The sequence below is a fragment of the Poecile atricapillus genome, chromosome 16, assembly GCF_030490865.1.
Source record: "Poecile atricapillus isolate bPoeAtr1 chromosome 16, bPoeAtr1.hap1, whole genome shotgun sequence".
Classification (NCBI taxonomy): Eukaryota; Metazoa; Chordata; class Aves; order Passeriformes; family Paridae; genus Poecile; species Poecile atricapillus.
Genome location: NC_081264.1, coordinates 5,621,225 through 5,647,799, shown reverse-complemented (window position 1 = coordinate 5,647,799; position 26,575 = coordinate 5,621,225). Strand labels below are relative to the sequence as shown.

At 44.3% G+C, this 26,575-nt stretch overlaps 1 protein-coding gene across 4 annotated transcripts in view; it reads right to left on the bottom strand.

Annotated features, from left to right (window-relative positions):
- The window catches only part of ULK1 (unc-51 like autophagy activating kinase 1), a 77,562-nt gene that overhangs the window by 43,753 nt on the left and 7,234 nt on the right, over window positions 1–26,575 (bottom strand). For all 4 annotated transcript variants that reach the window (XM_058851477.1, XM_058851476.1, XM_058851475.1 and 1 more), the window contains exons 5-9: window positions 16,741–16,773; window positions 15,916–15,952; window positions 9,077–9,250; window positions 7,291–7,364; window positions 5,057–5,158 (exon numbers count right to left, since the gene is read on the bottom strand). In XM_058851477.1, the coding sequence (XP_058707460.1) occupies window positions 5,057–5,158; window positions 7,291–7,364; window positions 9,077–9,250; window positions 15,916–15,952; window positions 16,741–16,773 (420 nt within the window). The remainder of the gene's footprint in view (window positions 1–5,056; window positions 5,159–7,290; window positions 7,365–9,076; window positions 9,251–15,915; window positions 15,953–16,740; window positions 16,774–26,575) is intronic.

Genomic DNA, 26,575 nt, shown 5'->3' with positions numbered 1-26,575 from the left:
TGCTCTCTTGCTATCATACAATTCAGAAAGAACTAGGACCCTCAGCCACTTTGCTCACCACTCCTTTCAATAAGTAGTGCTTCTTTAAGAATCATGGAGAAAAAAAAACCAGAAATGTTTGTAATGCAGTAAAAATGTCACCTAAATTCCCTCATCTAGGAAGCTAAGAACTTAACTTGAAATCTGCCTTCTAGGCAGATACACCCTGCCCAAGAAAAACACCAGCAAAAGCACACTTCAGGCACGTAACAACCTGACCATTCAAGGTACACAGAGCCAACTTCTACCTGTGGGACAGCACCCATCTATCAGAGGCAGGGATGCAGAACAGCTCAGCTTTGCCTAAGGCCAGGAGGACACACCAGCAGTTCAGTTCACACCCTCAGTCCCCTCCTCATGTCACTACAGAGCAGCTGCATTTTGGTTTTGTCTACCCTTTCTATATATAGAGGCAATGGGACAAATTCAATCCTGCCACTCTGTTACTTTGTCCTGAGCAGCAGTGGAAATATGTTGAGCCAACAAAGGCATTCAGCAGAACCCTGCCAAATCCCCTTCAGTGCTGGCTGCCTGGAAGTGAACTGCATGTGAAAAGCAGGCAGGGTGGTGCTTTCAAAAGCACTCAGCAGTGGATTTATCATGCTTGGGACATGGCTGGATGCAAAAGCCCAACACTCAGACAGAAGAAAGTCAGAGACATTCACACCTTCCCTGAAGAGCCCTGTCTATTCAACATTCCCTAGCAGGTGTATGGTATCTGCCTTGCTCTTTGAATCCTTTCCTTGGGCATTTAGAGGTGAAGAAAGGGGATTCAGATATGTTAGAAAGAAAAAAATAAGTAAGTAATGCTGTTTCTAGCTCAGTAGCTCTAGAAAAAAGCTTGAAAACCTGCTGAAAATACTTTCTGATGTTTTAAAGACTCCCACAACGAAGTGGTTGGCATTCAGAGGACTTGAAAGCCCAAGGACAAGCAAACAAAAATCCCACCCCCTGAACCTTTTTCTTTAGCAGTCCCTGGATTTCTCTATACTGCCAACAGAGCATGGCAAGACCCACAAACACTGGTCCAAAAGCCAAAAGTGGTTCATTGACTACAGCAAGTCAATCACTGCACTCATTCTCAGCAGAAGGACCCACCAGTTCCAGGAATTCCTGTCCCCATGGACACAGGGCACTCCAGAGGAACAGAGCTGGGAACAGAAGAGCAAGCTGCCTATCAAATAAACCAGGGGTTCCAATTCTTGGCATAAAATCCACTCTTTCCTGGTGTTCCTCAAAGCATTTCACAACATAGCAGTTGCTGTAAGTGATACATAATCCTAGTACTTATGCAGACAGAATTAACTCAGAATTAAAGCACTAAACTTGGTACACCAGACTTAGAAATTAACTTTTCACCTTACAGCTAGCTGGGATCTGAACATAAACAGGCAGGTGAACTCTTTCAGAGCTGACAGACCAGCTAGAAAAACTTGCATTAATTCCCTTGTCAGTTCCCTGCTCTTTGGTTCACTCTCCCCCAGACACAGGGCACCATGTCCATAGAAAGCTCAAGATCCATGCAAAGGCTCAGACAGCAGACAGCCAGGTTTCATGGTGTTTAGCAGGATCTGATATCCCAGTGCCAGAGCCAGCTCTGACACAACCTGCCAGTGCTCAGTGGGGTGTCTGCTTACCAAGAGCTGCCCAGATTTAAAAGGGGTCATACAACAGAAGCCACCAGAAATATCAGTGTGATTCCTCCCACACAGGGGGAAAAAAATAGGAGATTGAGGTCATTTAACTAATCATATTTAAAACACCATCTGACAAGGACTAGATTGGTTTTGGACTGTTTTAGACCTTGTGTAAATCTTTCTTCTCTTGCCTCCAGCTTTGCTTCTGGTTGTCACTTGTTTACACAGCCAGCACGACCTCATGGTAGGCACAGGATCCCAATCTTTTCAACTCAGGTAAGGACAAGAGCAAACCACTGCATTCCCAAGACACTATCCAGTTCTGGTCAGCAGGAACAGGAAATTCGCTGTTCAAGTCCTGTCCTCAGCGACAGAAATGCAGAGATGTGAGTGCAGACCACTTATTAGGCAAGGCAAATTAACAATTCCACATTAATACAGTGCTCAGCAAATCTGTTTATAGGGATTATGAATCCCATTAATCTCATCCCTGTGGCAGTCTCACTGTTTTGTTTATGGGCATGTTTAATACAAAAAGCTCCTTAAGAAAGCTTCACCAGCCATCCTACCAACTGTTCACATCTGAGCATCAGCAGCTTCTTTCTTGTCTGTGTGCAGTGAGGCAGGGAAGGGACAGGAACGGTTCTGGGAAATTGCCTTGGGTGACCCAGCTACAGTTAATTTTAACTCTGAGACAGCCAGAAATCACAATCACACACATACATCTCTGTCTTGATTTACGAGCACTTTCAGGACTGACAGCTGCCTCAGCCTTTCTACACATTTGATCTTTTTTCCATCTAACCCATTTCCTCGAAGCCCTATTTTATTTTTAGGCAGCTCATTCCTCCTCACCACAGATAACACTGGAGTCCTTTTCATTTGCATCCTCCTGAAGAATCCTGAAGGATCCTCCTTGGCTCATGCAGTGACACCCAAACACAGCATGTTTCACGCCACTGAGCTCCAGATTCCCATGGGAATCTCAGCGAGACAGAGATGAGGAGCTATCTTTGCCAGCCTGGGAGGGAAGGCACAGTGAGGATTTAGCCCGAAGAGGTTCACTCAGAAATCCAGTTCCTGGCTTCCCTGTACAACTGGGTCTGCTGGTGGCACTATGTGGAATCTGCCTGTTTTCTTCCCACCCAAAAGCACTCATTCCTATTCATGGTGTCCCAATCACCTCTGTCCACTACCCCTCTTTTCTCCTAAAAGCCCTGTAAACAACAGCTTCTTGCCTGCTCAGTGACCATCAGCAAATTCATACAACACAGTCATGCCAACAAAGACAGAAAGCCAGTTAACCTTTAACCAGCTTCCCCTAGACAAGCTTCTTTCACCTGGATCTCAAGCTGGAAGGCAATTTGTGACATGCATGGCCAAAACAAATAGATGGGGCATAAAGAACCATCTGGGCTGAGCTCCTCTCTCTCCCTGCTCAAACACATCCACAGCTGCTACTGCAGTCACAAACAGGGCCTGGCATTTTGCTTCAAAATACAACCTCCAAAAGAGGAAAGGGTGTGGGGAAAACTGAAATAGAGAAACCAATAACCCCCATTCCCAGCCCAACAGATGTTGGGAGAGAGTTATCTAACAAGGCAAGCACAAAGCAAGGTCAGGAACTGCTGGGCAGGGACTGAAGTGTCCCTTCATTGTCCACTCCAAGGCAGGGTATTGCCACACTTCAATCTGAGACAAAGAGTCCCTATGATAAAGTCACCACTTTCAGCAGTAATTAAATAATTTGAATGAGTAGGTACCAAGGTGCCTTTAGAGACTAAAAGGCACCAAGACAAGGGAGAATCCATGCCAGAATTTCCTATGCATACCATAGTCAAAGCTTGCTTTCTCCTCCCCATTTTCTTCCTAACATACAAATTTTATATTTTTTTCATCCTAACAGTCATTTTTTCCTCTCAAACAAAGATAATAACACTGATGACAAGTGGATGCAGCCGGTAAACAGAAGCCATTCAGAAGTTTCAGTGCATTTTGTAGGGGTTTATAAAAAAAGTAACAAGCAAAGGAAATGAAGTCTTGCTCTAAATACAGAGGAAGCTGGTGGACAGAATATAAAGCATTGGAGTGGAAGATTCTTATAGCAGCAGGGAAAAAATTACCCTGAAGGAAAAAAGTGTTCTTGGCTCTAGACAAAACCAAAACATACCATTAGTTTACTCCTGTATTTTCCCACTCTTTCCTGCAACAGATTCAGAACTCACTTTATCCTCCCTGATGATGTAACTGTATAAACATTCCAGGTCTTGTGTGAAATCCTAAAGAGCTGTGGAACTAAAGCTCATAAAGTCCTTCACTTCATAAAATTTGCCTTATTACATGAGCATAGATTTCCCTCTGACTGACTTTCTTTTGTGCTTTTTTTGTTTCCATTTTATTAATTTTTTGGGGTTTGTTGGGGATTTTTTCCATTTTATTTTGTTAGGGTATCAGGATAAAGGGATATCAGGACATAAGAGAGGACCAGAAAGAAAGGGGGGGAAAAATCTGACAAATACAGTACTTTAGAACAGTAATATCAAGGGAGAGTCTGCTGATCTCATTCAGAGATGGAATAAGTACCACACAGTGTAGCTAACAAAAAAAATACACTGAGTCTAGATGAATTCCAGCTATGGATGATGAAAAATGTGTGAAGTAATCCTGAAGCAACAGGAGTAAGGTTGTGGTGAGTTCTTAAAGTCAGAGAATGCTGTTCACAAAGGATATGCTGTATCTCATCCAGAAGTTATGGCATTAAGTACAGGGTGGAGCTTTACAGGACTGTGTTATATTTGGAGGGGTTTGGATCTGATGAACATAAACATTTCAGGCTGGAAGAGATTGCTGTGAGATGACAGATAAGATCCTTTTGATATTATCCTACTTAACTGCTCTGAAAACCAAGTTGATTTAGCTGCAATACACTACTTACCACCAAATCATCCTGAACATTAACTTGCAATTACAATCTTTCTTATAGTCCTTCAATATCCAACAGAATTATAATTATAAATTATACACTGACTACAGTTGTAAATAGAAACTGATTTTCTAAGTGTAGGCCTTTAAAAACCCCACTGCTTTAATTGATTCATGGTAATTTTCTCAGTAAGTGACCCTTCCTAAGCTCTTATAGCTGGGAAATACATTTCAGTGAGAGACAGCTCAGAGAAGAGGCATATTCTAGTAACACATCCAGCATTACAACACATAAAGCACAACACTGTCAAGGTGCTGGACAGTCAGACCCTCGTGAGGCTGGATCTATGGGAGCTGATATTAGAGATGACAGAAGCCTCTGAGTAACCAGGTTAGAAGAAAAAAGTAAGATAAAAAAAGCAGGAAAGAGTCATAAACATCAAATCTAAGCAACTCACCTGAAAGGGAGCCTTTCCTGTTAGACACTGATAAATGATGGTTCCTATACTCCAGAGATCAGCTTTGGCATCGTAGTGTTGTGACATAATGACTTCTGGTGCCTTTTGGGGGAGAGAAGGGAAACTTATTTTATAAAAAGAAATAGTTTTGGTGTTTTTTTTAGCAGCTCCAAGAGAGATAAGTCACAATAATGCTATAAAACCTCTTGAGCTAGATTCCCCAATAACCATGAAAGATTTACTCCCAGTAAGACTGTAACACCATATTGAAAGGGCCACTTCCCTATTTAAGTGGGGGAAGCAGAGACTTTCATTCAGAAGACAAAAATCCATCCTAATAATGTGTATTTTGGCTAAACTCAGTACTTCCCCTTCTCCCAGTGTACCATTTTCTGCTGAATCCACCAGAAGAAGCCCCACTGAAATCACAAACAAGTTCTCAGCCAAAGCAAGGAGCAAGATCAAGAGCAGCAAAGGCTCCCACTGCACAGGTAAACTCCAGCCCACATCACAAGCTGCACCAGTTGGGCATTTCCCTCATTTAGCCCAAGATGGCAGCACATTAATTAAGCCCCAGGGCCTGGTGCCAAGGTCACAGTTTGGGTTCAAAGGCAGTATTCCAATCCAACAGCTTGAGCCCTGCTGTGCCTCAGACTCTGGTTTCTAATCCCACATTGTGCCCTCAGCTGCTCCCTCCCAGGCTTGTTCCAGAAGCTGGAGCCAGTGCAAGCCCCCAGAGCCCCTGGCTCAGCAGGCAGAGCCTCAGCAGCAGCACCAGAGGAGGGACAGGAGGGCAGGCTGGCTAATCCCACACGTTTATAACTACAGATTTCATTGCAGTGCTGCCAGCATGGAACAAGATCAATTTTTTAGCTCTGTTAAAAGTAAAGGCCACACGTAATGGAAAAAAAAAAAAATTTGGCAACAAATAAATTGTGGACAGGACTTCAGTCTGTCCCTAAGGGAAGGAGGCATGGCACCAAACAAAGCCAAAGCAGCAGGACAAGAACTGCACAAGGAGATTTCAAGTCTTGTCATGGCATGGATCATACTGGGGTTCAGACAGAAAGCTCCTTTTGGTAGAGGTAAAATACCTTTCTTTTTCTTAAAGAAGCAAAATGAAACAAAGCAGCAATAAATAGCCTGTAAGCTAAAGCAGGGAATAAAGTCCTGCCTTGCCAGCAGATGTTCCCAGGGCTCCTGCACAAGACTCACAATAGCAGTAGGGAAAGACTTCAAAACCCTCCCTGAATCCCAACTGAACCCTCCCCTCCCATCTTCCTTCAGACCCATCAATAAACAGAGAACAATGTGAAACGTTGAGATTTCTTGTAACATCCAGTGTTGTTTAAAATAAAAATAAAAAACAAATAGAAAAAAACATAATCACTGATTTCCTCCAGCTCTTTCAGAAAATAAGCTGGGTGTTTTCAATTACTTTCGCAAGAGACTCTGAAAGAAAAAGTATCACTAAAAATAGACAATTCAGGAAACTCTCACAGGAGAGAAGAGTTACATCATCTTCATATATAGCATAGTTCAAATAAACATCAGGCTTCAAAAAAAGGGAGAGAGAGGAAGTGTGTTTTGCTTGAGGTAGTTCTGTGGAACAGACTACCAAATACACTATGCCTGTGCAGTGCAGCACAGTCCAGCCTAACTCTGCCCAAAGACTACAGACAAAAAACTTAAGAGTGGATTAGACTGTGTTTGAAATGAGGTGTCTTTCACCCCAGGGCACCTGTAAAAACTTCAACCTAAATTGACTCACATCATCTTTTCACTTTGAGCTCAGACACCCACGTCCCCAGGAACTATTACAAGTCTGGCTTTGACGTTTTTATTTCTGTCTAGTTTTCTCATTTTTCCTCTCACTGACTTGATGTGACACCAAGACCTTGACTGCTGCCATGAGGACAAATAAGAGACCACCTCATCACAACCTCATCCCAGAGTGGAAAGTACAAAGAGGGTAAAAGGGATCAGTTTGGTTTCTTATGCACATCAGTTTCACAGTCTAAGCAGTCATGCTGGAAGCATCATTTATCCACATCACACCTGGAAGTAACATGACAACATAGCAGCCAGAACTTGAGGAATCTCCCTGTGTAATAGCTGGTTTCTAAGTAAACAAAATTTCACCTCTGGGGGAAAGACTAGATAAAAACAAAGCCTTGCTTTTGGGGAGCAAAGCAAGAACAACACAGAAAATCTTGTAGAAAAATCACACTTACCATGTACATAGGTGAACCACACAATGTTGCTGCCATCATATTGTTCTGCAGGTATCGGGCAAACCCAAAGTCAGCTACAGAGAGAAACAGAGGTGGGTCAGAAGCAGACACCAGCTCTACTCCAGTTGATTCTTCCTACTTTACCTTCATTTCCCATCAATCTTTGAAGCCTCTATCCCATCTTAGCAAGCCTTTGACAGCTCTTCTTGAGCAGCAGCATCCTTGTGCTGGTTATTAATGCACACTACAGACACTACAAAAGGACAGACCAAGCCCCAACAGCATTCAGATGAACCAACTCCCATCCTTCTTTCAGGGATCAGTACCCACCTGCCTGAACTCTGAAATGTCAGCTGGGAAGGCTCTCTTGAATTCAGTGAGAATGTGCCAATTCATAACCAGACAGTTCATCTGCTGCTGTGTCAGCCTTTCATTTGGGGAACTGAAAGTTCCCCTCCATTGAAAAAGCTGTAATGTGAAACACATCCAGGAGGAACCACTACTCACCACTACCCACACTTCTAGACCAGCCCAACCTGAACAAGTCTTATTCTGTTCCTTTAGAATGGTACCAACAGTGCTAACCCCAGCACTAGGACAGAAAACTGAGCCACAGTTCACTTAGCAGGTAGAAGAGCCAGGAACAAGGAATACTAAGGGGAATTACCTCTACAGGTTACTCAGCATCTGATCATATGACACTGAGATGTTCTCTCAAGGTTACCAGATATTTCAAGCTAGGACATTGACACAGCTGTTTACACTGTCATCTGCCACTAATGAACTGGTACAGCCAGATTCCCCCTGGACCATGTACTCCTCAGGGAGGGTTGCAGGTTACATCAAACCCAAGAGAAGTTGTGCCCACAGCCCTCCCTCCTGCCTGTGTTTGCAGCTCCAAATCCCTTCTTTACAGATATTAACTCTGCACTTGACAAAAAACAAAACAAAACGCACATCAAAATACTTCAGTCAAACAAGATGCAGCATTTACAAGTTTTCCACTGGACCTCGTTTCCCAGCTGAAGGAAAGCACTAGCACTTTCTCCACAGCACAAGGTTATGGTGAGGAACAGTTTTACCTAACTGGTGTCAGCTTCAGCTCTGAGTTGTAACGTAACCAAAAGCCCACGTGTGAGGGTGATGTCATCTTATTTTTGAGGGACCACAGGGAAATGTGTGTGCTCTGTAACTGGATTTCTGGAGCACCCATCCCAACTCCTGGCCCATCTGTGCCACTTGCCTGATGTGCTGATGTGCTGAATTTCTTCAAGATGCAGCTTAGAAGCCTGTCTCTGGTTCAGACTGAGAAAACTCCCACTTTTGGGTCTGCCTGACAACCCACTGAGCCCTCTGAGACCAGCCAGGAGAGCAACTAGTGTCAGGTCTTCAGACAACAACATTTAACCTCAATATTGTTAAAAGCTGAAGACAAAAGCCACAACTTCTGTTTATTTCTTGGTAAACCTGGAGATTACAAGCCAATTAGGACAGACTGGTGTTTGTTTTTACTGAGGGAGGCACCATTCAACTGGGAGCAGGGCAAGGCCTGCCCAATTCCTTTGTGTTGAATCTGTGTCCTGGCAGAGCAGAAAACTTTTGCTCCTACTCCTTGGAGGCAGCTGAAGGCTACATTTACCAGAGGAACTAAGAATGAAAACCATTTTAAAATGGAGCAATGCTTTTCTCCTCCTAGACAGTCCTCCAGAGTAGTAAGACTGAAGTTTCCACCCATCCATCACCAAATTCCTGAGAGCTCAGGTTGACATTTGTAGCGGTGTCTTACCGATCTTTATGCGAATGTTGTTTGGATTTGATTTCCTGCCTCCAGCATAGGAAAGGAGGATATTCTGTGGCTTCAAGTCCCGATGGATGATGCCCTTGCTGTGCAGCATTTTCATGGCACCTGCTATCTGCTGGAGAAAGAGCCTGATGGTGTCTTCACTAAGTGTCCGCATAGCTGGGAAGGAGGAAAGAAAAATAACCACAGATGAAAAACTTATAATGCCAGTTCTCTGAGGAGCCCAGAGGGCAGAGTCTCACAGCAATTAACTGTAATTTGTCATTTTATTCCCACATATGATGTCTTTTCCCCACACACCATTTCTGAATGATTCCTACAGGCAACAAGGGAGAGCATTTGCATTCCCAGCTTATTCTGTGGTCAGGGCTGTTTTCAGCCCCAAGTCTCTCATGGGGAACTCAGGCCAGCACTGAGTGCTGAATCTGGGTTATTAACTGTGTCCAAAAGTGGCATCTGGTGAGGTTTAGGGCTTCCCTCAGCAAGAGCTGCCAGGCAGATCCAGGCAAAGCACCAGGCAGGGCTGTGGCTGCCTGTGAGCTATGGTCAGCAGCAGCTGGATACCCAAGGTCAGAGCTTTATCACAAAGACTAGGTGTAAAGGTGGAGCTAAGAGGAAAGACAATTAGGATCAGGATTTACACCTGCAAGAGTCATTAGGGGTCATACTGGACCTGGGAAGGGATGGTAGGTTAAATTCACAGTAGGTTAGGGCACATGGCCAGCAGGGATCTGTACCTTTAGGGTATGAGTCCAAGTCTAGGCCTAACCCTTGTGCATCATCACCCAACCAAACCAGAATTCTAATCCCAAATCCCGTGTTTGGGTGAACCACGGTCCAGTACGTAACAACAGACCCTACCAAATGACCCCTGCAAACCATCACCTGCCACCCTCCATCCTACATCCATAGATACAGCAAGAACGTCTCAAAATGTTTTCACAAGCCAAGTTTTTAAAAAAAATGTATCAGTGATCAAAATCTGCAAATATAGAAGCTCTGAAGTGGCCTCTCCTGAGATACAGGCCTCCCAGGGACTGTGGTGTGAAAATAAATATTGAGGGGATTAAAATAATTTTCAACTGGCTCTTCTAATCAGAGCAGTGAGACATCAGCTGTTGTTATTTTAAGAACTATACGTATTAAACTCTTGCCAAAGCTGGGAACAGCCTGCTGAACAAACCCCAGGATCAACAGTGCTACCAGCCTGCCTCCTTGTCAGTCACTGAGCAAGTCAGGCTTCAAGCAAGCACCATTTCACTTGAATAAAATAATTTCTTTTGTAAAAGGTCCCTGTAAATGACTTGGGACTTCATTAGCGTTTTTCCAGCTGTCCTCTAGTAAGACATTAAAACAAGCTGGCAGGAGCTTCAAAACACCACTCTACCCAGTCAGCTAAAAGGGAGGAATCCTTATGAAAACACAGCTGAGGCTGCGCACAGCTTTAACACAACACAGGAAATTAAAAATCCAACTTTTAAAATACATGGATGGGAAGCAGCAAGGGACACAGATAAGTTAAGCAGCGCTTAGAATAGAAAATGAACTCCCACCACTCCCAAGCCTCACTGCTCTAGGAGGCACAAGCACAGCTAAAGTGTCACCATGGCTATCAGGTGGTCCTGGACTCACAACACGTGAGAGCAGGGCACATGTATCTAGAGTTTCTGTCCCCTCACTGAGCCTTTTCCTGATCAACTGGCACTCAGCTGGAGTTCACAGGACTCCTCTCCCAGAAGGGGAGAGCCAATGAAGGGATTTTAAGGATACCAAGAGGCAGCTCAGATGCAAGTCTTCGAAACACACTTGCATCTTCCAAAGAAAGCACTGCCTCATCTTTAACAAAGCTTTCCCCAACCTCCTGCTAAAATACGGCATCTGTGTAATACAATATGCACTCAGTCCCATACCATTTTCTGTACATTAAAAGTCTAGCATCTCTTAGCTGTGCTCAATATTCTCTACAACAAAAGAGCTCTGCAGTATCTCTGCAATTTATACTCAAGGAAATCTATTCAGGAATGGTTAAAACACCATCTTTAAACAAAACAGCAGGAATTCAAAAGGGTTTTTTTTTCCCCCCAGTTCAGCTCAGGCCCTAGAAAGGATGGACCAATCACCCTCCCCCAGATGTGAAGCAGGACTTGAAACTTGGTAATTTTTATTATTAAGGCAGCAGGCAATTATCAGCTCCTGGCTAAACACATTCTGCCTCTAGCAGAGGAACTGTGGAGAGCCTTGTCCTGACCTGCAGTCCCAAGAGCGTGCCACAGCTTTAAGGCGTTACCCTCTCCTTTAGATAATTTGGTGGCTATAAGACTAACACAGCACCAGCCCTCAGCAAACCAGCTGAGCCTCCTGATGTGAATTATAACTCTTTACAATACTGAAAACAACAACATTGCTACCAAGATCAGAAGAATCCATTCATCCATACAAAACAGGGCATCTAAACGATCTGTTTCTGCAGAATTTAAGCTTTTCCACTTCACAGAAGTCTGTACAAAGTTCTCAGCCCTGCAAAAGAACTGTTTTCCTGGCACAGAGAATCTAAACTGGTGTCTTGAGCCTGCAGATATTTTCCCCCAGTGCAACTGCAGTAGCAGAGTGGAGTTACCATATTGCAGTGCTGCAAAATCAGACAGAAGTCTGCTGGATCCTCTGGCAGCATTAAATCTCACAAATGCAGGTGGGAAGGCAGGACTGGAAAATTGAGGCTCTGCCCTCAGGAAGAGAGAAGGGACAGTCATTTCCTTGGGGAGGGTAGGGGCAATACCCTTTTACCTCCTTCCATTAACAAACAGGCTGTAACACTGGAAAACAAAACTCCTTATCTCTCATACTCAGCCCATCAGTCTACTGTGTGACAGCAGCAATCTGCAACTGAAGGACAGAAACATAAATACAACTGGCATTTTCAATGACTTCAGGATACTGGTCTGCAAAAGTCCTCCCAGACCAGCTACCAACAGCAGAGGGAAAGGGAAGATACAGGAAACTCATTCAATTTAGGTGCCATCAAAAAACCCAAACAAGTGAAGAACAAAACAACTCTCTTCCCTTGCTAAATCCCAAACAGGGAACTTGTAAGTGTGTCCCTGTAAAAAGGGGATATTCTCATCTTCACCAGAAAACTGCTGGCAAAATGATAATCCTGCATTGAAGTCTGGACATCCCTGTGGATGTCTGTGGTGAGCAATACATTCTTGCAGAGGATGCTGTTTCACAAGCCCTACTCTGCCTTTACTGAGAAGCAATAATATCCCTGTGTTTATTTTCATGGGCTCCAGTGATGAGGCACTCTGCTTACTGCCTTGAGCTGCTCAGGTCAGTAGATCAGAGCAAATATTTGCTCTGGGTCACTGTGGGGCCCATATGCCTTGAGCTCTTAAGGCAGAGAAAAAGGATGAAGCCACCTAAGAAGTGCCCTGGTCAGCCTGTTCTGAGAAGTTCAACCTGCAAGAGGCTGCCAGGTAAACTGCAGTAAACAGCCCTTGTCAGCTGATCCAAGAGTAGATGTACTGGAGTACACCCACTGACGCTGGATTACAGCACCGTTTTGGAAAAGTTATTTAGGAAAAAGAACATCTCCTCTTACCCACAGGTGTCACAAGTATCTCTAACATGAGCCCATCCAAGTCACACTGAAGTCTGAGACCAAGCTGACTTGTTTGGGGCCTGGTTTGTACCTACCCCACCTACCCAGGCAGAGCATGGTCAGTGACACTCCCGTCAATCTTCTGTACAAGTCAGAAGACTTACTCCAGATATATCTGTGATAGGACTAGACCTTCTTAATCACCTGGCTGCAGAAGGAGAAAAGCTACAGAGCAACACTTCACACCTCTGGTTTGCAACAGGGTCCCTGCACCGCTTGGGATGGACTAGATCAAAGATCAAAGCTCCCTGCATGTGTCACGATCAAACAAAGAAATTCCCTGTTATGAGAGCAACAGCTTTATGAAAGGCCCAAAATACACTCTTATAAAGTGTCCATAACAGCCTGTGCCAATGCCAACTCACAGAATTTAAGGAGTTTCAGACCAGTCTGCTCTGACCTCCTGAGGACACAGAATTCCAGTTATTTCTGTACAGCAGCTGGTCACTTCTATAACACTTCCCACTGCTCTACCACACACAGCAGAGACCTGCCACTCTCAGCTCAACACATGATGGCCTCCAGTGAAAGCAACATCTAGAGATCTCCCAGGAGGGAAATTGCATTATACCACTAAAGGACACCACCACCAGAGCAGCTGTGCAGCAAACAGCCTCGGGTTGTACCACAGAGATGGGGCTGCCCAACACCATAACCCAGCCAGACACACGCAGTGCGCTGCAACGTGCACCTATGCACGTCCTCCAGTCATGAAGACAAGGAGAATTAGAGTGCCTTGGCATTCAACATGGAATTACCATATTGCCTAATGCCTGTAATTAGAGGGCAGAATGGATCTGGAAGCTTACAAGCAACTCATTCAATGAGAACCAGGGGATTTGCATGTGCTGCTTGCTTAAGTGTTACAGGAACAACCAGCACAAATGTCTGAGGAGCCAGTGGGAAAGTAGAGGTTGCAATTAAACACCATCACACAATTATCAAAATAACTGAAGCAGCACAATAGCCACTCAATAGAAATGAGCCTCCTGAGTACCAGTCAAAAACTGAAGAAATCTAAGCTTTCCAAGATGAGTTTTCAGTGAAAAACCAATCCTGTCAAAAGCACCCAGGATGCCTGCAGAAGCTGGAAGAGGAGATACTCCACAGGAGCATGTGGTGGGATGAAGAAAGCTGACACTTATCTAGGCTCTGGGAGTAACTAAACCTTCTTGCTGTACTCCCTTACCAACTTCTCCCTCTGGAAATCAGTGCCTGCTGGGTTCTCCTTCACCAGCAACAAGCACACAAGTGTTAAAGGGTTAAAATAAAACTGAGCACCAACTTCCCAGTCACAACAATCTTTACAGTTACCAAACCAAAATATTTTATTGGTAAAAACAGAGCTAAAGGTTAACTTTCTCACATGAACTCAGGCAAGGAAGGATCAAGTCTTGCACCAGGTAACACTCAAACAACCAAGCTGGGGTAAAACTGAATTTTATTTGGAAAATACAATTCATTGTCACTTTCTCAAACTAGCCACCAACTTCCTCAGTAACTTCAATCAATAAATCAGGAAGTGAGCTGTATTAACAACCTAACTAATTGCATGCTTCACTTTTTTCTTGAGGGTTTTTTTTTCAGGGGGGAGGGTGGCAGAAAGGAAAAGACAACAATGTACACACAAAAGTACCAGTACAGACCAGAAGATTTATTATAAATCCTCACTTCTGTAATTTTTTTCTGTAATTGCTTGTTTACACACACAGGCTTGCCAATAAGAGTGCACAGCACAGTGCTTTAAGATCAAGGTTCACTTCATGTGCATGAAAGCTAAACAATTTAGCTTTCAAAGCCCATGCACTGGTAAAACTGAAGTTTCACTATTTTTTAAAAGCATTTATAAAGTTTGCATTTGCATTCAGAAAGAAAAAGAAGGTACCAAATACAAAGCCATCCTCCACTGTTGTTCATAGGAGCATTCTGCCACCATGGAAGATGCTCCTTTTAGAGCACAGAAATGCCCAGCAGATGCAAAATATATCTAAGACAAAGCATACTAAACCTGGATTTTTTTAAAAAAATGCCTTTCACTTCTATCTCACCCATACTTTAAACAAACAAAAGACATGAAAGGCAGAATATTCTTTTTCCTGCAAGTACTAAACCCTTTCTGAAAATTCAAGTCCACAAATATAATTCATTACCCGGTAGGAAGAGTGTGACATGCTAGCATCAAGCCCCAAATTATCATTCTCGGGACACCAACACTAGCTGCAGGGCAAATGTAAAATTATCTTTTAATCCTTCAAATTTTGCCATTTCCAGGCAGCACATACCTCAATAAAGAGCCTGAAGTATTATCCAGCTGACTAGCTTTTAATTTGAACAATGTGAACAAACTTTGTTTAACCATGACCCAGAGCCACACATGAAATGAGATTAAAGTTGTCTCTTCGCATTTAGTAATCTTCTAGTTAACATCCAAAGCAACCAGAAAGCTACTTTAAGGGAAAAAACCTCAGCCAGGGCCAAAAGAAAAACAACAAAAAAAAGGCTGTGTCTGAGTGCAGCCAAGTATATTGTTAAACATTTTATCCTCCTACCTGTTCTAGGTACTGAGGTGCAAGGTGATTTTCACAAAGGCCAGGGTCCTGTACCTTTGCTGCACTGAAAAATACTTGGAGAGGTTGCCTGAGTCCCAGCAATACAGCTGGATGACCTGCAAAGCATTTGGCTTGATGGCAAAGACACCCCTGAGCCTCACAAAAAGGTTCTTCAAGGCACCACAGTCCCAGATATTTGTGCTCTACTCTCCAGAAGACCCCAATGTTAATGGGTTTGTCACCCTCACAGCACTACTGGCTACACCACAGCCATCCTCAATATGCTGAAACAGGAAATATGTTCTGCCCTAGATGTAGGAACACCTTAGGGGTAAACTTAGAGAATATACTCTTGGGATCTTATTTTAATCCAATGCTACAGAACTGCAAATCTGCAGTATAAATAGCTTTTTATCAGTCACCAAGAAAAGACAAACTGTGTCCCTAGCAGCGTTGAAATATGTTTAACCTATAAGGCCATTGTAACTAAAATATGTAACTACTGACCTACATAGAAAGAGCTGTAAGACCAGCATTTATTGTCATGAATTCTCAGTTTTCAAACGATTATGAAGGGTGAACCTCACAGAGGATATTCTCCATACTGCTGTACTTACTGTGAAGGTAGTCTGCCAGGTCACCACCATTACAGTACTGCAAACACAAGAGAAAGCTCAGTTAATACAGGGCAAATCAAAGATTAAAAAGTAAAACAGTAAACTTCAGTAGGATGGTGGGCTTATCACAATATTTAAATATAAATAATCACCCATGTCAAAACACATATTCAGAAGTAGGCAGGGAAAAACCCCCATTCCTCTGGGTTCTTCTCCTGTCCTATTTCCCATAAATGTTATGTTGCATAATGACACACCAGCATCAAACAGCTTTTGTGCACATCCATGTTCAAAGCACATCAGAGAGAAAGGTAAAACCAGAACAAAGCAGAGGGGTCACCACTGGAGACACCAGCAGAAAGCTGTTTGAGGAAAGCCTGGGAGTGGACACAGCTGGAAACTGAAACTCCTCACACCAATGTTCCACATCATTAAGAAAAGTCAACAAGACTCCGAGTGAGAACTGCAGAGGAAGGAAAACATTCAGAGGCTCTGCAGGTGATGTGTGCCCAGAACATTCTCTCTGGTGTATGCCTGCAACACACACTCCCCGTGGCACCCATCTGACCCCTGAGCTTCAGTGTCTGCTTAAGCCTGTGCCTGCAGCACCTTCTGAGAGCAGCAAGAGGGAAAAATCCCCTGGCTGCTCTCTGCACCCACACTCTCCAAGGCCTGAGCTGCAGATTAGGTTAACAAAGCCTCACAGGTGAGACTGCCAGCGGAAAGCATCACTTGTGAAACATGCTCATCTGCTTAAAATGAGTATAAAAACTTTAAAAAAAGAAAGAGGAAGGGGAAGGAGGTTAAAAAAAAAAAGACACTCACCTCCATAACCAAGTAGACAGAGTTTGCCAGTTCCTAGGAAAATAAAAGATGGAAAAATAAGGGATTTAGGCACTGAAATGTTTCAGACATTTAATTGCTGTATTGCCTTTTAAACAGATAATCTGTTCTCTGCAATGAGTCAGACTGAAGAAAGGGTATACACATTTTACGTTAATTCTTGGAAGACTGCTTGCTTTGAAAATGCCAGGTATTTAAACATATTATTGGTTTGTGAGAGTGCATCTGTTTAACCAAGCTGATCTCCTGTATTGTGGCTTGGGTCTCCATGTCCTTTTGGGCTCCAGGGATTAACAGTGGCACGCAACACAGATGCTGGCACACTGCTATCTTAGAGCCTTAATCATTTCCACATTTAACTTGGCCCTTTAGAGCAGCTGTGCCCACATGAGCAGCACTAGGTTGAACAGAAAGATAAGAGCAGCACAACTTTGGGACCTGCACTTCAACCCCATGGCTGAGAAATGCCCAAGAGACTCACCTTCTCTTAGAGAGCAAAAAGGAAAGATCTCAGACCAAAAACATAACACTTGCCAACCATATTTTCTGCATGCCTTAACAGTGCCATTATCAGGTGGCTAAAGCTTTCTGGATTGTAACAGGGGTCAACACCAGCAAAGCCCAGGCCAAATGCTCATCTTCCTAAACCCACTAGAGGTGCTGCACTGTGATGCTCTTACCATTAGCTGACCTCTCCCCAGCCCTTGGGAAATGTGCAGATATCCATGGTACAAGCACAGGATAGTGCAGAAGTGTGTTCCACAAAAATACAGCACCGCAGAGCCACAACAGGAACCTTGGTGGCTGTGCAGCACATGGTGACACCTGGCACGTGTCCAGCAGAGCCACCAAACCACTGCCAAAGAACAGACATGAAGACAGCCAAATATCCTGACCCTGGGTAGAACCAGGAGGTCAAATGACTAAATCCTGTTGTTAAACAGAAGTCAGACAGAAGCAGACCTACTACATAAAATCTGTAAGCTAGAAGTCACTCCTAAATTCAAGGCCCAGCTGGGAGCACTCACAGGCAACAACTATGTGGGTGAGTGGAGAAGTCCTGAAAGCAGAGGCAGAGCAAGAGACTCCATTTCCAGGGCTCCAGGGCAGCATGACTTCACTCACAGGCTGTTTAGATGCCTATGCACCTGATTCCTCTTCTGACCCAAATAATTTCAAAACCCCCAGCATCCACCCTAGCAGCTGTTTAGTTTCCAAGCAGTCTCCACTGCGTGCTCTCAGCCCTTTCACCCTGGTCTGTCCACAGGACTCTGCCTCCTATCAAGCTGTACCAAATTCCCTGCCTTTGTCAATGTCTGGAGTCCTCAGCACCTCTCACTTTCTCTTCTATCCTCTTTTAACCTCACAATGTGAAATCTGGGTTTCCAGATGTTTGCTGAACACTGGTTAGAGGAAGAGAGGGAGAGAGAAGGAAAGTGAATTATCTGTGATTTGAGGACTCAGCCACAGCTGCAGGGGGACTGGCCACATTCCCTGGAGGGGCTCAAGTGTCCACCAGAGCCTGAGGCCACCCTTGATTCTTACAGCTGTTCTCACTGCCAAACTCACTGAGCTTTGAGAAGTCCCCTTGTTTGTTCAAAAAACAATATTCTGTGATACTTCAAGAAAGTGTTCGTTGCACTTCCTTGCATGACAAACACTTCTTTCAACAGGCTTTGTTTTTCAACCTCTGCATTTGAAAGCTGCACACATTAAGTCATCCAATTTCATACACACATTGGATGAAGTGGGAAACCAGCCTGTGGTTAAAAGCACCAGCCCAGGGAAGCAGTGCAAGAAGAAAATCCCAAGCATCATCACAAGCTTTACACATGACAGAGCACTGAGGGAGAATTCTCAGGAGCATTCAAAGCCCACCAGCTCCTGCTCTCCTAAGCAGGAACAGCAGAAAGCCAAGGTTGATAAAAGACACCCAGGACTTTCACTTCTGTAAGAACTCCAGCCCTGAGGTACCACAAGATACGAGATACACCAGAAGCGCAATGCAGCTGCTCAGGGAACTCACTGCAGGGCAACTGCTGGGCACACATGAAGTGTCTGAAGTGTTTTTTACAGCTCAGACCAAGTTCATCACTGCTGCAGAAACAATTTTCATAGACGCGTCTTGGCTAAACATGCTGTGATCACTGCAGCTCAGTAACTCTGCAATTTAATATGTATGGTGCCAGCAGGGTTTGGGGAAGCTCAGTATATTATTACCTATATAGAAAACAAAGAGGAACCAGAGCTTACACAAACCAAGTCCAGAAGATATTTGTAATAACTTATTAGCCAACGGCTAATGTACACTCTGCAGTTAGGTTGTTTTTCCACTCTACATTATTTAAAGACTCTGTAAACAAACATCACCAAGGAAGTCATTGATTTTTGGCAGCCAGTGTGTGCAGTCACCAGGGTTAAACAAGGACCTGCACGGGAAAGGGAGATGCTCTGCTTGACTTTCCCAACAACAACATGACCTTGGTGGTTGTGGTTTTATCTCTTCACTTTGTGCTGGTGTGATAAGAGGGCAATGCCTGAAAGGCTTCGAGGAGAGAAGTCAGTGGCTCCCCCAGTCATCACTGGCAACAGCACCCTCTGAAAATTCAACCTCACCAGGCAGAATTGGCCTCCCTGCTGCACCCACAGCAGCAGAGGAACATCTAGCAAGGGTATTTTCAGATCACAGATGCCTGTAGCAAGGAGAACAAAATTACACATTTGAGCTTCAGCATTTCAAGACCCGCTTATGAGAAGAGATCTCTAGAATTTTGCCAACTAAACCGAACATTTATTTCAAGAAGGGTCCCAGAAACAAACTAGTGTTTGGAAAAAGCCAGTAGAGCTTACTGTGGTTAAAATAGACTCAGCTGTCTAAAGAGACTTCTGGTTTCTCAAACAGGCTAATGGACTTCTCTCAAGCTGATTCAGCAGCAGAAACTACTTCTTGTCCATTTTTATCCTTCCACTATATTTACGATTTTTTCATTAACAAAACAAGGAAAAAATACTTCAAGCCAAATTTTGCAAGCTACCAGTTTCTCTGAAAACCAAAGCAAAATGCCCAACCCACTCATTTCCACATCAAGAAAAGTATTACAGTTTGCTGTATTTTTGTAGAGGCTTATGTTCAAGAAGTGTTACAGATGATTTCCTCTGGACCTCTTATTCACATGTGCCAGTCTGTACAGCCAAGCCTAATCCTGACACTAAACAAGCTCAATGAAGGGAACAGCACAGACATAACCCCTAACTTTTCTTGTCATCACAAAGGGCAGCAGTACCCTGACCATGCCCCACAATAGCAGCAAAATGCCTCTGCCAAAGGCATTAAGCTGATAATTAATCAGTCTGGATCATTGCCTGACTTGTTCTTGCAGCAGAGGCCCCAGCGATGAAGTTACAATTTAATTGAGTGTAAAAATAGGCAACAGCCTCTGCTGTCTACAAATAACACACATCTGCTGATGGAGGACAAAGAAATGAAGAAACCTCATTTAGCAATACACCATAAATTACCCCAAGATTGTACTCTGTTAAAATTCCTCACTGTGACACCAGGAGACATGGCCTTATGGACATTAAAACCCAACAGTCCTGTCTCCCTTTAAATTTTCTCTCCACCCATACTGGAAGGTGGCATGATCCTCTTCTTGGAAAGAGTGTGTTTAGGTGTGTCCAAAGGGAAATGTCTGGGTGTACCCACAGTTAGTCATCCTCCTACCACAGCTTAAAAAGTCTCAGAGAGGAATTTTCCTTAGAAAAATCCTCCTCTGTACTCTACCCCTACACTCAGCCTGCCACCAAGTTTAGAAAGGTGCTCAGGAATGGAAAAAAGTGGAAATCTGATTACACAACACTCCAAGATTCTCTCAGCAGTGCAGTGTTCTCACCAATCTCCATGAGACCAGTGCTGTAGTAGCCTCTGGGGAAAAACCAGCAAAGAATGACTTCTACTTTACACAAGGCCTTTTTTCCAGGGCAACTGGGGGATGCAGGAGAACACTGAAGATGAAGGTAGCTCCAGGGTTACACCCATGTGCCAGGCACTGTAGGGTTGATAAGGCTCCTGCTGCCTACAGTAGATGAACTGTAAGCACTCAAGTCTCAAGGCTAGTTTTGTTACTCTCCTGGGTGTTTGCTGGCATCCCTGTGATGGCAGAAGGTTTGTGCCTCTCAGCAGATATCTACCATGAGCTGCTCAACACTACCTCTTCAGCAGCACCCAGAGATGCTGTCAAGCAAAGATAATTTTGCTGCACATGGATCTCTCTAAGCAGGACCAGGACTTAACCAACTGCACCAACACAACAGAAGCGTAACATAAAGCTGAGGGTCTGACAGTGGAAGATAACTCATCACCAACTGAAAGCTAAGCTTTTATTTCTTTCTCTCTTTGCTACTTCCCCCCTCACTGTGGCAGAACCACTGCAAACCACATCCTCCCATTCTGCCAGCAGGATCTCATGAAGCCAGTGTCCTTCTGACTTCTGGTCTCCAGCCATTGCTTTCTGACAGTGGCACTGGAGTCACAAACAGTTCAAACAGGCACAACTTTGCTTTACAGAAGCCAATTCTTAGGCCAGTGGCACCTGGGAAGTCCCTAGCTCAGGCAGGGCTCCCAAGCTGACTGAGTTTGGGAAAAACAAAACTGCTGTTTTCCAGAGATGGACAAAACTTTCCAAAAAACAAAATCGCCTAGTCGTGTTTCACTCTGGCTCACAGCTTGACTTGAGCAGGCTAGCCTCTGAAAAGGGAAAGGAAAACTGTCCTGATATGCAAGGATTATCTTCTGATGCAACTATTGGAAAGGAAGCAAGATAAGGGACAATAGCAACATCAATCAGAAGTGTGGGAGAACCTATCAGTGCTCATACTTTGGAAAACTGATCTAAAGCAAATAGCCAGAAGATATTCACACATCTTTTGACCCCAAGAGAAAAGAAAAACAGGTCTCAGAGCCTCTTGTGCTCTCTGGCCCTGGTTATCCTCCTCATTCCTCCGGAACATCAATAAGGAACTCAAGAATATTCTGAGCAGGCTTCAAATTCAGAAGACAATTCATTCAGATGAAGAAAGACAAAACCTACTGCTACTGACTGCAAAGTGTTATTTCCAGAGTCAGCAGATCTGTGATCTTCCAAAATAATAAGGGCTTCTAATTTCTTAATGTAGATCCCATGGAGTAAGTATCAGAAGCAGGACTGGGTAAAGTCCACAAGCTTCTTCTGCTTCCTTTTGACCTGCCAGCTTGCTGTAGGATATAGACCAAGCAGAAGGGAGGCCCTGCAGCACTAAAATGGTTTATGGGTGGCAGATTTTTGGAGAACTGGAAGAACAGTGATGCCAAGGGTCAGCACTGCCCATTGCCCCATTCCAGACACTACGGTACTCTCCATTGTAAAACAGATGAGTTGTTTCAGGACAGGTTGTATTTCAGGACAGATTAAAAACAGCAGGAAAACCGTTTTCTGGTACTACACAGGTTTCAGGAAGGGAGGGAGACTATTTCCTATCCCCCTGGCAACAGTTCTAAAGCCTGCTTGCATGACATTAGAAAACAAACAGGACAACGTCATGTCCATGGAGTTGGTCTTTTCCAGGCAGCTCATCCCACCACAGCCAGGTGGGATCACTGCTGGTGAGGCAGCTCAGCCTTCAAGTGACCTGAACTTCACCATCCCTTCCACTGGACATGAGCTTCCAACAGGTTCCTTCAGCCCAGCCCCACTGCTGGGCTTCACAAACTCACTGCTGGCCTCAAACAGAGCTCTGACACCCAACACACTCACAGAGAGCTCAGAAAAACCTGACTCTCCTTTGCAGGCAGACGGGGCCCTGTGCAGGGCAGCACACTACAGCAAGTCACAGCTGGAGCTGCCACCGAGCCTAACCACAGAAACCAAAGTACGGATTCACCTCCTCATGGGGCGCAGAAACAAAGTGCTGGGTTTCACAGGTCACAGAGCTTCCAGGCAAGACCAAGAACATGCACATCTGAGCAAATTAAGACTTGTGCTGCTGGAACACTGAGAAGCAATCCCTTCTCACAGCACCACGTTGCTCTGGGGGTAACTCTGCAGCTCCTACAGCATCTGGGGCCCCTCAGCCAGAAACTGGGGAGACACCACTGTCCAAAGACCACTGAATGCAGGCTGCAGCAGCTGCAGCAAGGATAAGAGAATGTAGAAAAAGAAACAACAGCAGAATCATGAAAAGTTTGGACTTTCTCACATGGGGTGGAAGGAAGTAGTTACCCCTTTGCCAACAGGCAGAATAATATCTAGAAGCTTTTTCAAACAAAAGCAAGCTCCTGTGCAAATGGCAATGCATTATGTTAATGTTATCAAGAGAGGAAACTACAGAATTCTAACAATGACAAAAATAATCAAGATCTGATTTGTTTTTCTGTATTTATTCCTCATCTCCTTCCTGTATCACAGCCATACTATAAACTGAACATTTAAGGTTGAATTCCTCATTACCTTAAGCTCAGTCACATGTACTGGAATTAAATCCTTGCATACCTTAAAGCTGCATTTTATGAGCCTGCCCAATGAGCAGGGGTAGTGGGGGGAGAGATAAGGCTTGATGTGGATATTTCAGTTTTAATCACACTCATTGAGACACATTAATGTATTGAAATATGTGCAAATACAAGCAGTGACTCAATCCCAAGGTTTGATTTTAGTTTGATTAATGTAGTCCCATTGATAAAGTTGGGAATTGCTTGTTTTTTAATGGTATATACCAAATACAATCTGATACTGTGTAAGAGTTGTTTTGGTTTGGGTTTTTCTGGTGTAGTTTTTTGGATTTTTTTTTATGCAAGTCTGAAAATTAAAGGCCTAGCCTCCCAGGGTTTTCTATTGCAGCTACATGAGTGACTGGCCTTTGCAAGTCTTCTCTTTTCCATCCATTTATTTCATACTTCATTCACCAGATTTAAGAAAACAAGCAGACTTGTTACCACAAAGGGGTGAAAACAAGAGTTATAAAGAAAAAGAGTATGAGTTTTCTTTCAAGTAAGAACAGTGTTAATTTAAGAAGGGAAAAAAAATCCAGTTACTGGAAGCCAGAGAAACATGAGATCAAACCTGTACTGTTTAAACAACAGAGAAATGAGCACTTTTGAACATATTTAGTGTGCTGGCTATGATTGCAAACCAAATGAAAAGAGCATCGAACGCAAATGAAGAGTCTTCAGTGAGTGGGGTGTGTGCAGGGTGAGGTGACACAGCACCCGTGGGGACACGCAGAGCCCACCCACAGCCCCTGGGGTCCCCATCACACCAGCAGCTCTCACACCCCAGGCCACCAATGCACACAGAGCTGCCTGGGAGTCTCCCCCTTCCTGGAGGTTTGTGAGATGCTTTGCTAAATGGGATCCCTAATGATTTAAAATTATGCGTCTTTCATTCCCCCCCACCGGAACCACACGGTCTGGTTGATCCCTACTATGCCAGCTCAGCTGACCTAATTCCTCCTGTTATTCTGATGCTAGGAGACAAGCCAGGTGCTCCTGCAGCCAGACTGAACATCATTGCCCTAAGCAACCAGTGATGCACAATTTGATTCATTTCTATCGGCCCCTCCTTGAAACAACCTTGCTTAGTAAACAAATGCAGCTCTGAGATCCTCACTTTGCATTTTGACAGCATCTCTACTTTTATGGTAGTATTAAAGGTCTGCACATTATAAAGCAGGAGACAATGCACAATTAAAGTGCATCTTTGCTATACAATAAGCACAGCAGAGGTTCCAAAGCTATCTATGAGCAGGGCTCATCCCTGGATTCTGCTGTGAGCATTTGTTATTACATTCCTCAGACAGGAAATGTAACATCTGAAGACAATTAAGATGCTTTCTCTTAAGCAAAGTATGTTTAGGTCTGCACCTGAGAAACCTTGCCTTGGAAGATCACATAATTCATGTTCATTTTCCACCAAATTTGCCATTTACTACTGCTATATGAATATAAGTAACAGCAGGGAAAGTAAAACAAACACCAGCCAGACAACAAAAAACATCAAGCAAAGCCATCTTATTCTGAAAACAAAACCAAACCAAAAACCTCTCTTTGCCTTTGCAAAGACCACCACCTCTGCTGACCACCCCTGTGCTTAGCTTCTCATTCCCACTGTATCTCACTTCTGGGATAGAGGCTGTTTGCCTCATGGAAGACCCACATCCGCTTCTCTGGGTGTTTTCCCAAAAAAACCCAGAGCCATCCAGAGCTTGGATTCCTACCACCAGCACAAACTCTGTTTGTGGGTCTGCCTGCTGTGCAAGGATTTTCAGCTGATATTGACAAGTGGGAAGGCAGGTGGTGCGGGAAAGCCAGAGGAGAAGGGAGGAAACATGAAAGTGAACTGTACCCTCAATTCTCTACACAAGATTGAGCACTAAGATGGGCTTTTCAGACACACAGGTTTATTGCAGTTTCACAGTTTAGAGGCAGCTTCAGTCCAGTCACAAAATTTTTCAATTAGACTTTGGTTTGAGCCTATAAATATTCGAAATAAATTCAAACAGTGTTTTTCCACCTGAATTTAATCCCATCCAGCCACTGATTAGGAAACATCTCTTCCCATCCATCATCCAAATCTCCACCTCCTTGCTTTGCTCACTCCAAATGAGTTCAGTCATCACAAGGATTTACACAGTGGAAATTTTCATGGTGGAAACACTGGTGGAGCTTCAAGAGCAGCAGCACAAAAAGCAGCCACCAGAGCTTTGCTATCAAACTGTGAACACAACAGCCTTCCAGATTACTCCTGGGAAACATTCCTTAATCTGTCATTACAGTCTGAGTAATGCTACCTTCCACAGGAGCTTTGGAGGCCATTAACCAGCACGTCGCCAGCTCTTCCATGACACCTTAATCATGTGAGAGGAACACAGGTATGTGCTTTACACACAGCATGAGTAAAACAGTGATCATAATTTCAGAAATGCGGCAAGACAACTCCCTCTAAAAAAAGCCCATGACTGAGGTCTATATTTAGTGGTCAACATTTGCTGGATGTTTCTGTGACCTGCACAGTGGGATACTTGGCTGGGGAAGCCAGCATTAAATCGAAGTTCAACACTACAGAACTGTCAACTCTCCACAAACATGGCCACTCTGGTCCACTGAACTCTCAAGCATTTCTCTACAAAACTACTGGCAGAGGGTGGTTGCGTTTTTGTCTTTTCCCCTTCTAGCTCTAAATTAAGTCAGATCCAATCTTCAGTAAGAGTGATTCCCTTCAACAGATGTGAGGATGCTGACGGAGCAGGATTGGAGACACCCCATTCTTGTCCGCAGCACAAACAGAAAGAGGATTGCTTGGCAGTTCAGAGAGCTGCACTTTACACCCACTCACCAGGCAACCTGCCAGCTTCACTAGGGGATGGAATTAAAACAGGATTTAAGCAGGCAGCCTGACCTCAGGAGAGCAATCTCCCAGACACAGAGTGCCTCTTTAGTCATTCCAAGTGCCTCAGTGGAGCCCTGTCTCCTGAGATGGGGCATGTAAACAGCAGCGCCTGAGGAACAGAAGATCCTGCATGAGGTGGCACGAGAGGTGGCGAGGCATGAGGTGACACTGCAGCAGCACTGATTCACCCGGCATCACGCTCCTCAGTGCAGTGCTGCAGCAGAGGTGAGCGGTGCTGGAGGGCACACGGAAGGACACTGCTGTCCACGGAGCTCCAGGGGTCCCGGGGGACAGCAGGAGACACGTACACAAGATGCAGAGTAGCAGGCTCTGTGTCAGAAAAAGGGTGAGGGTGCAGCCAGCACAGCACAACATCACAGCCCAGCAGCCACAGC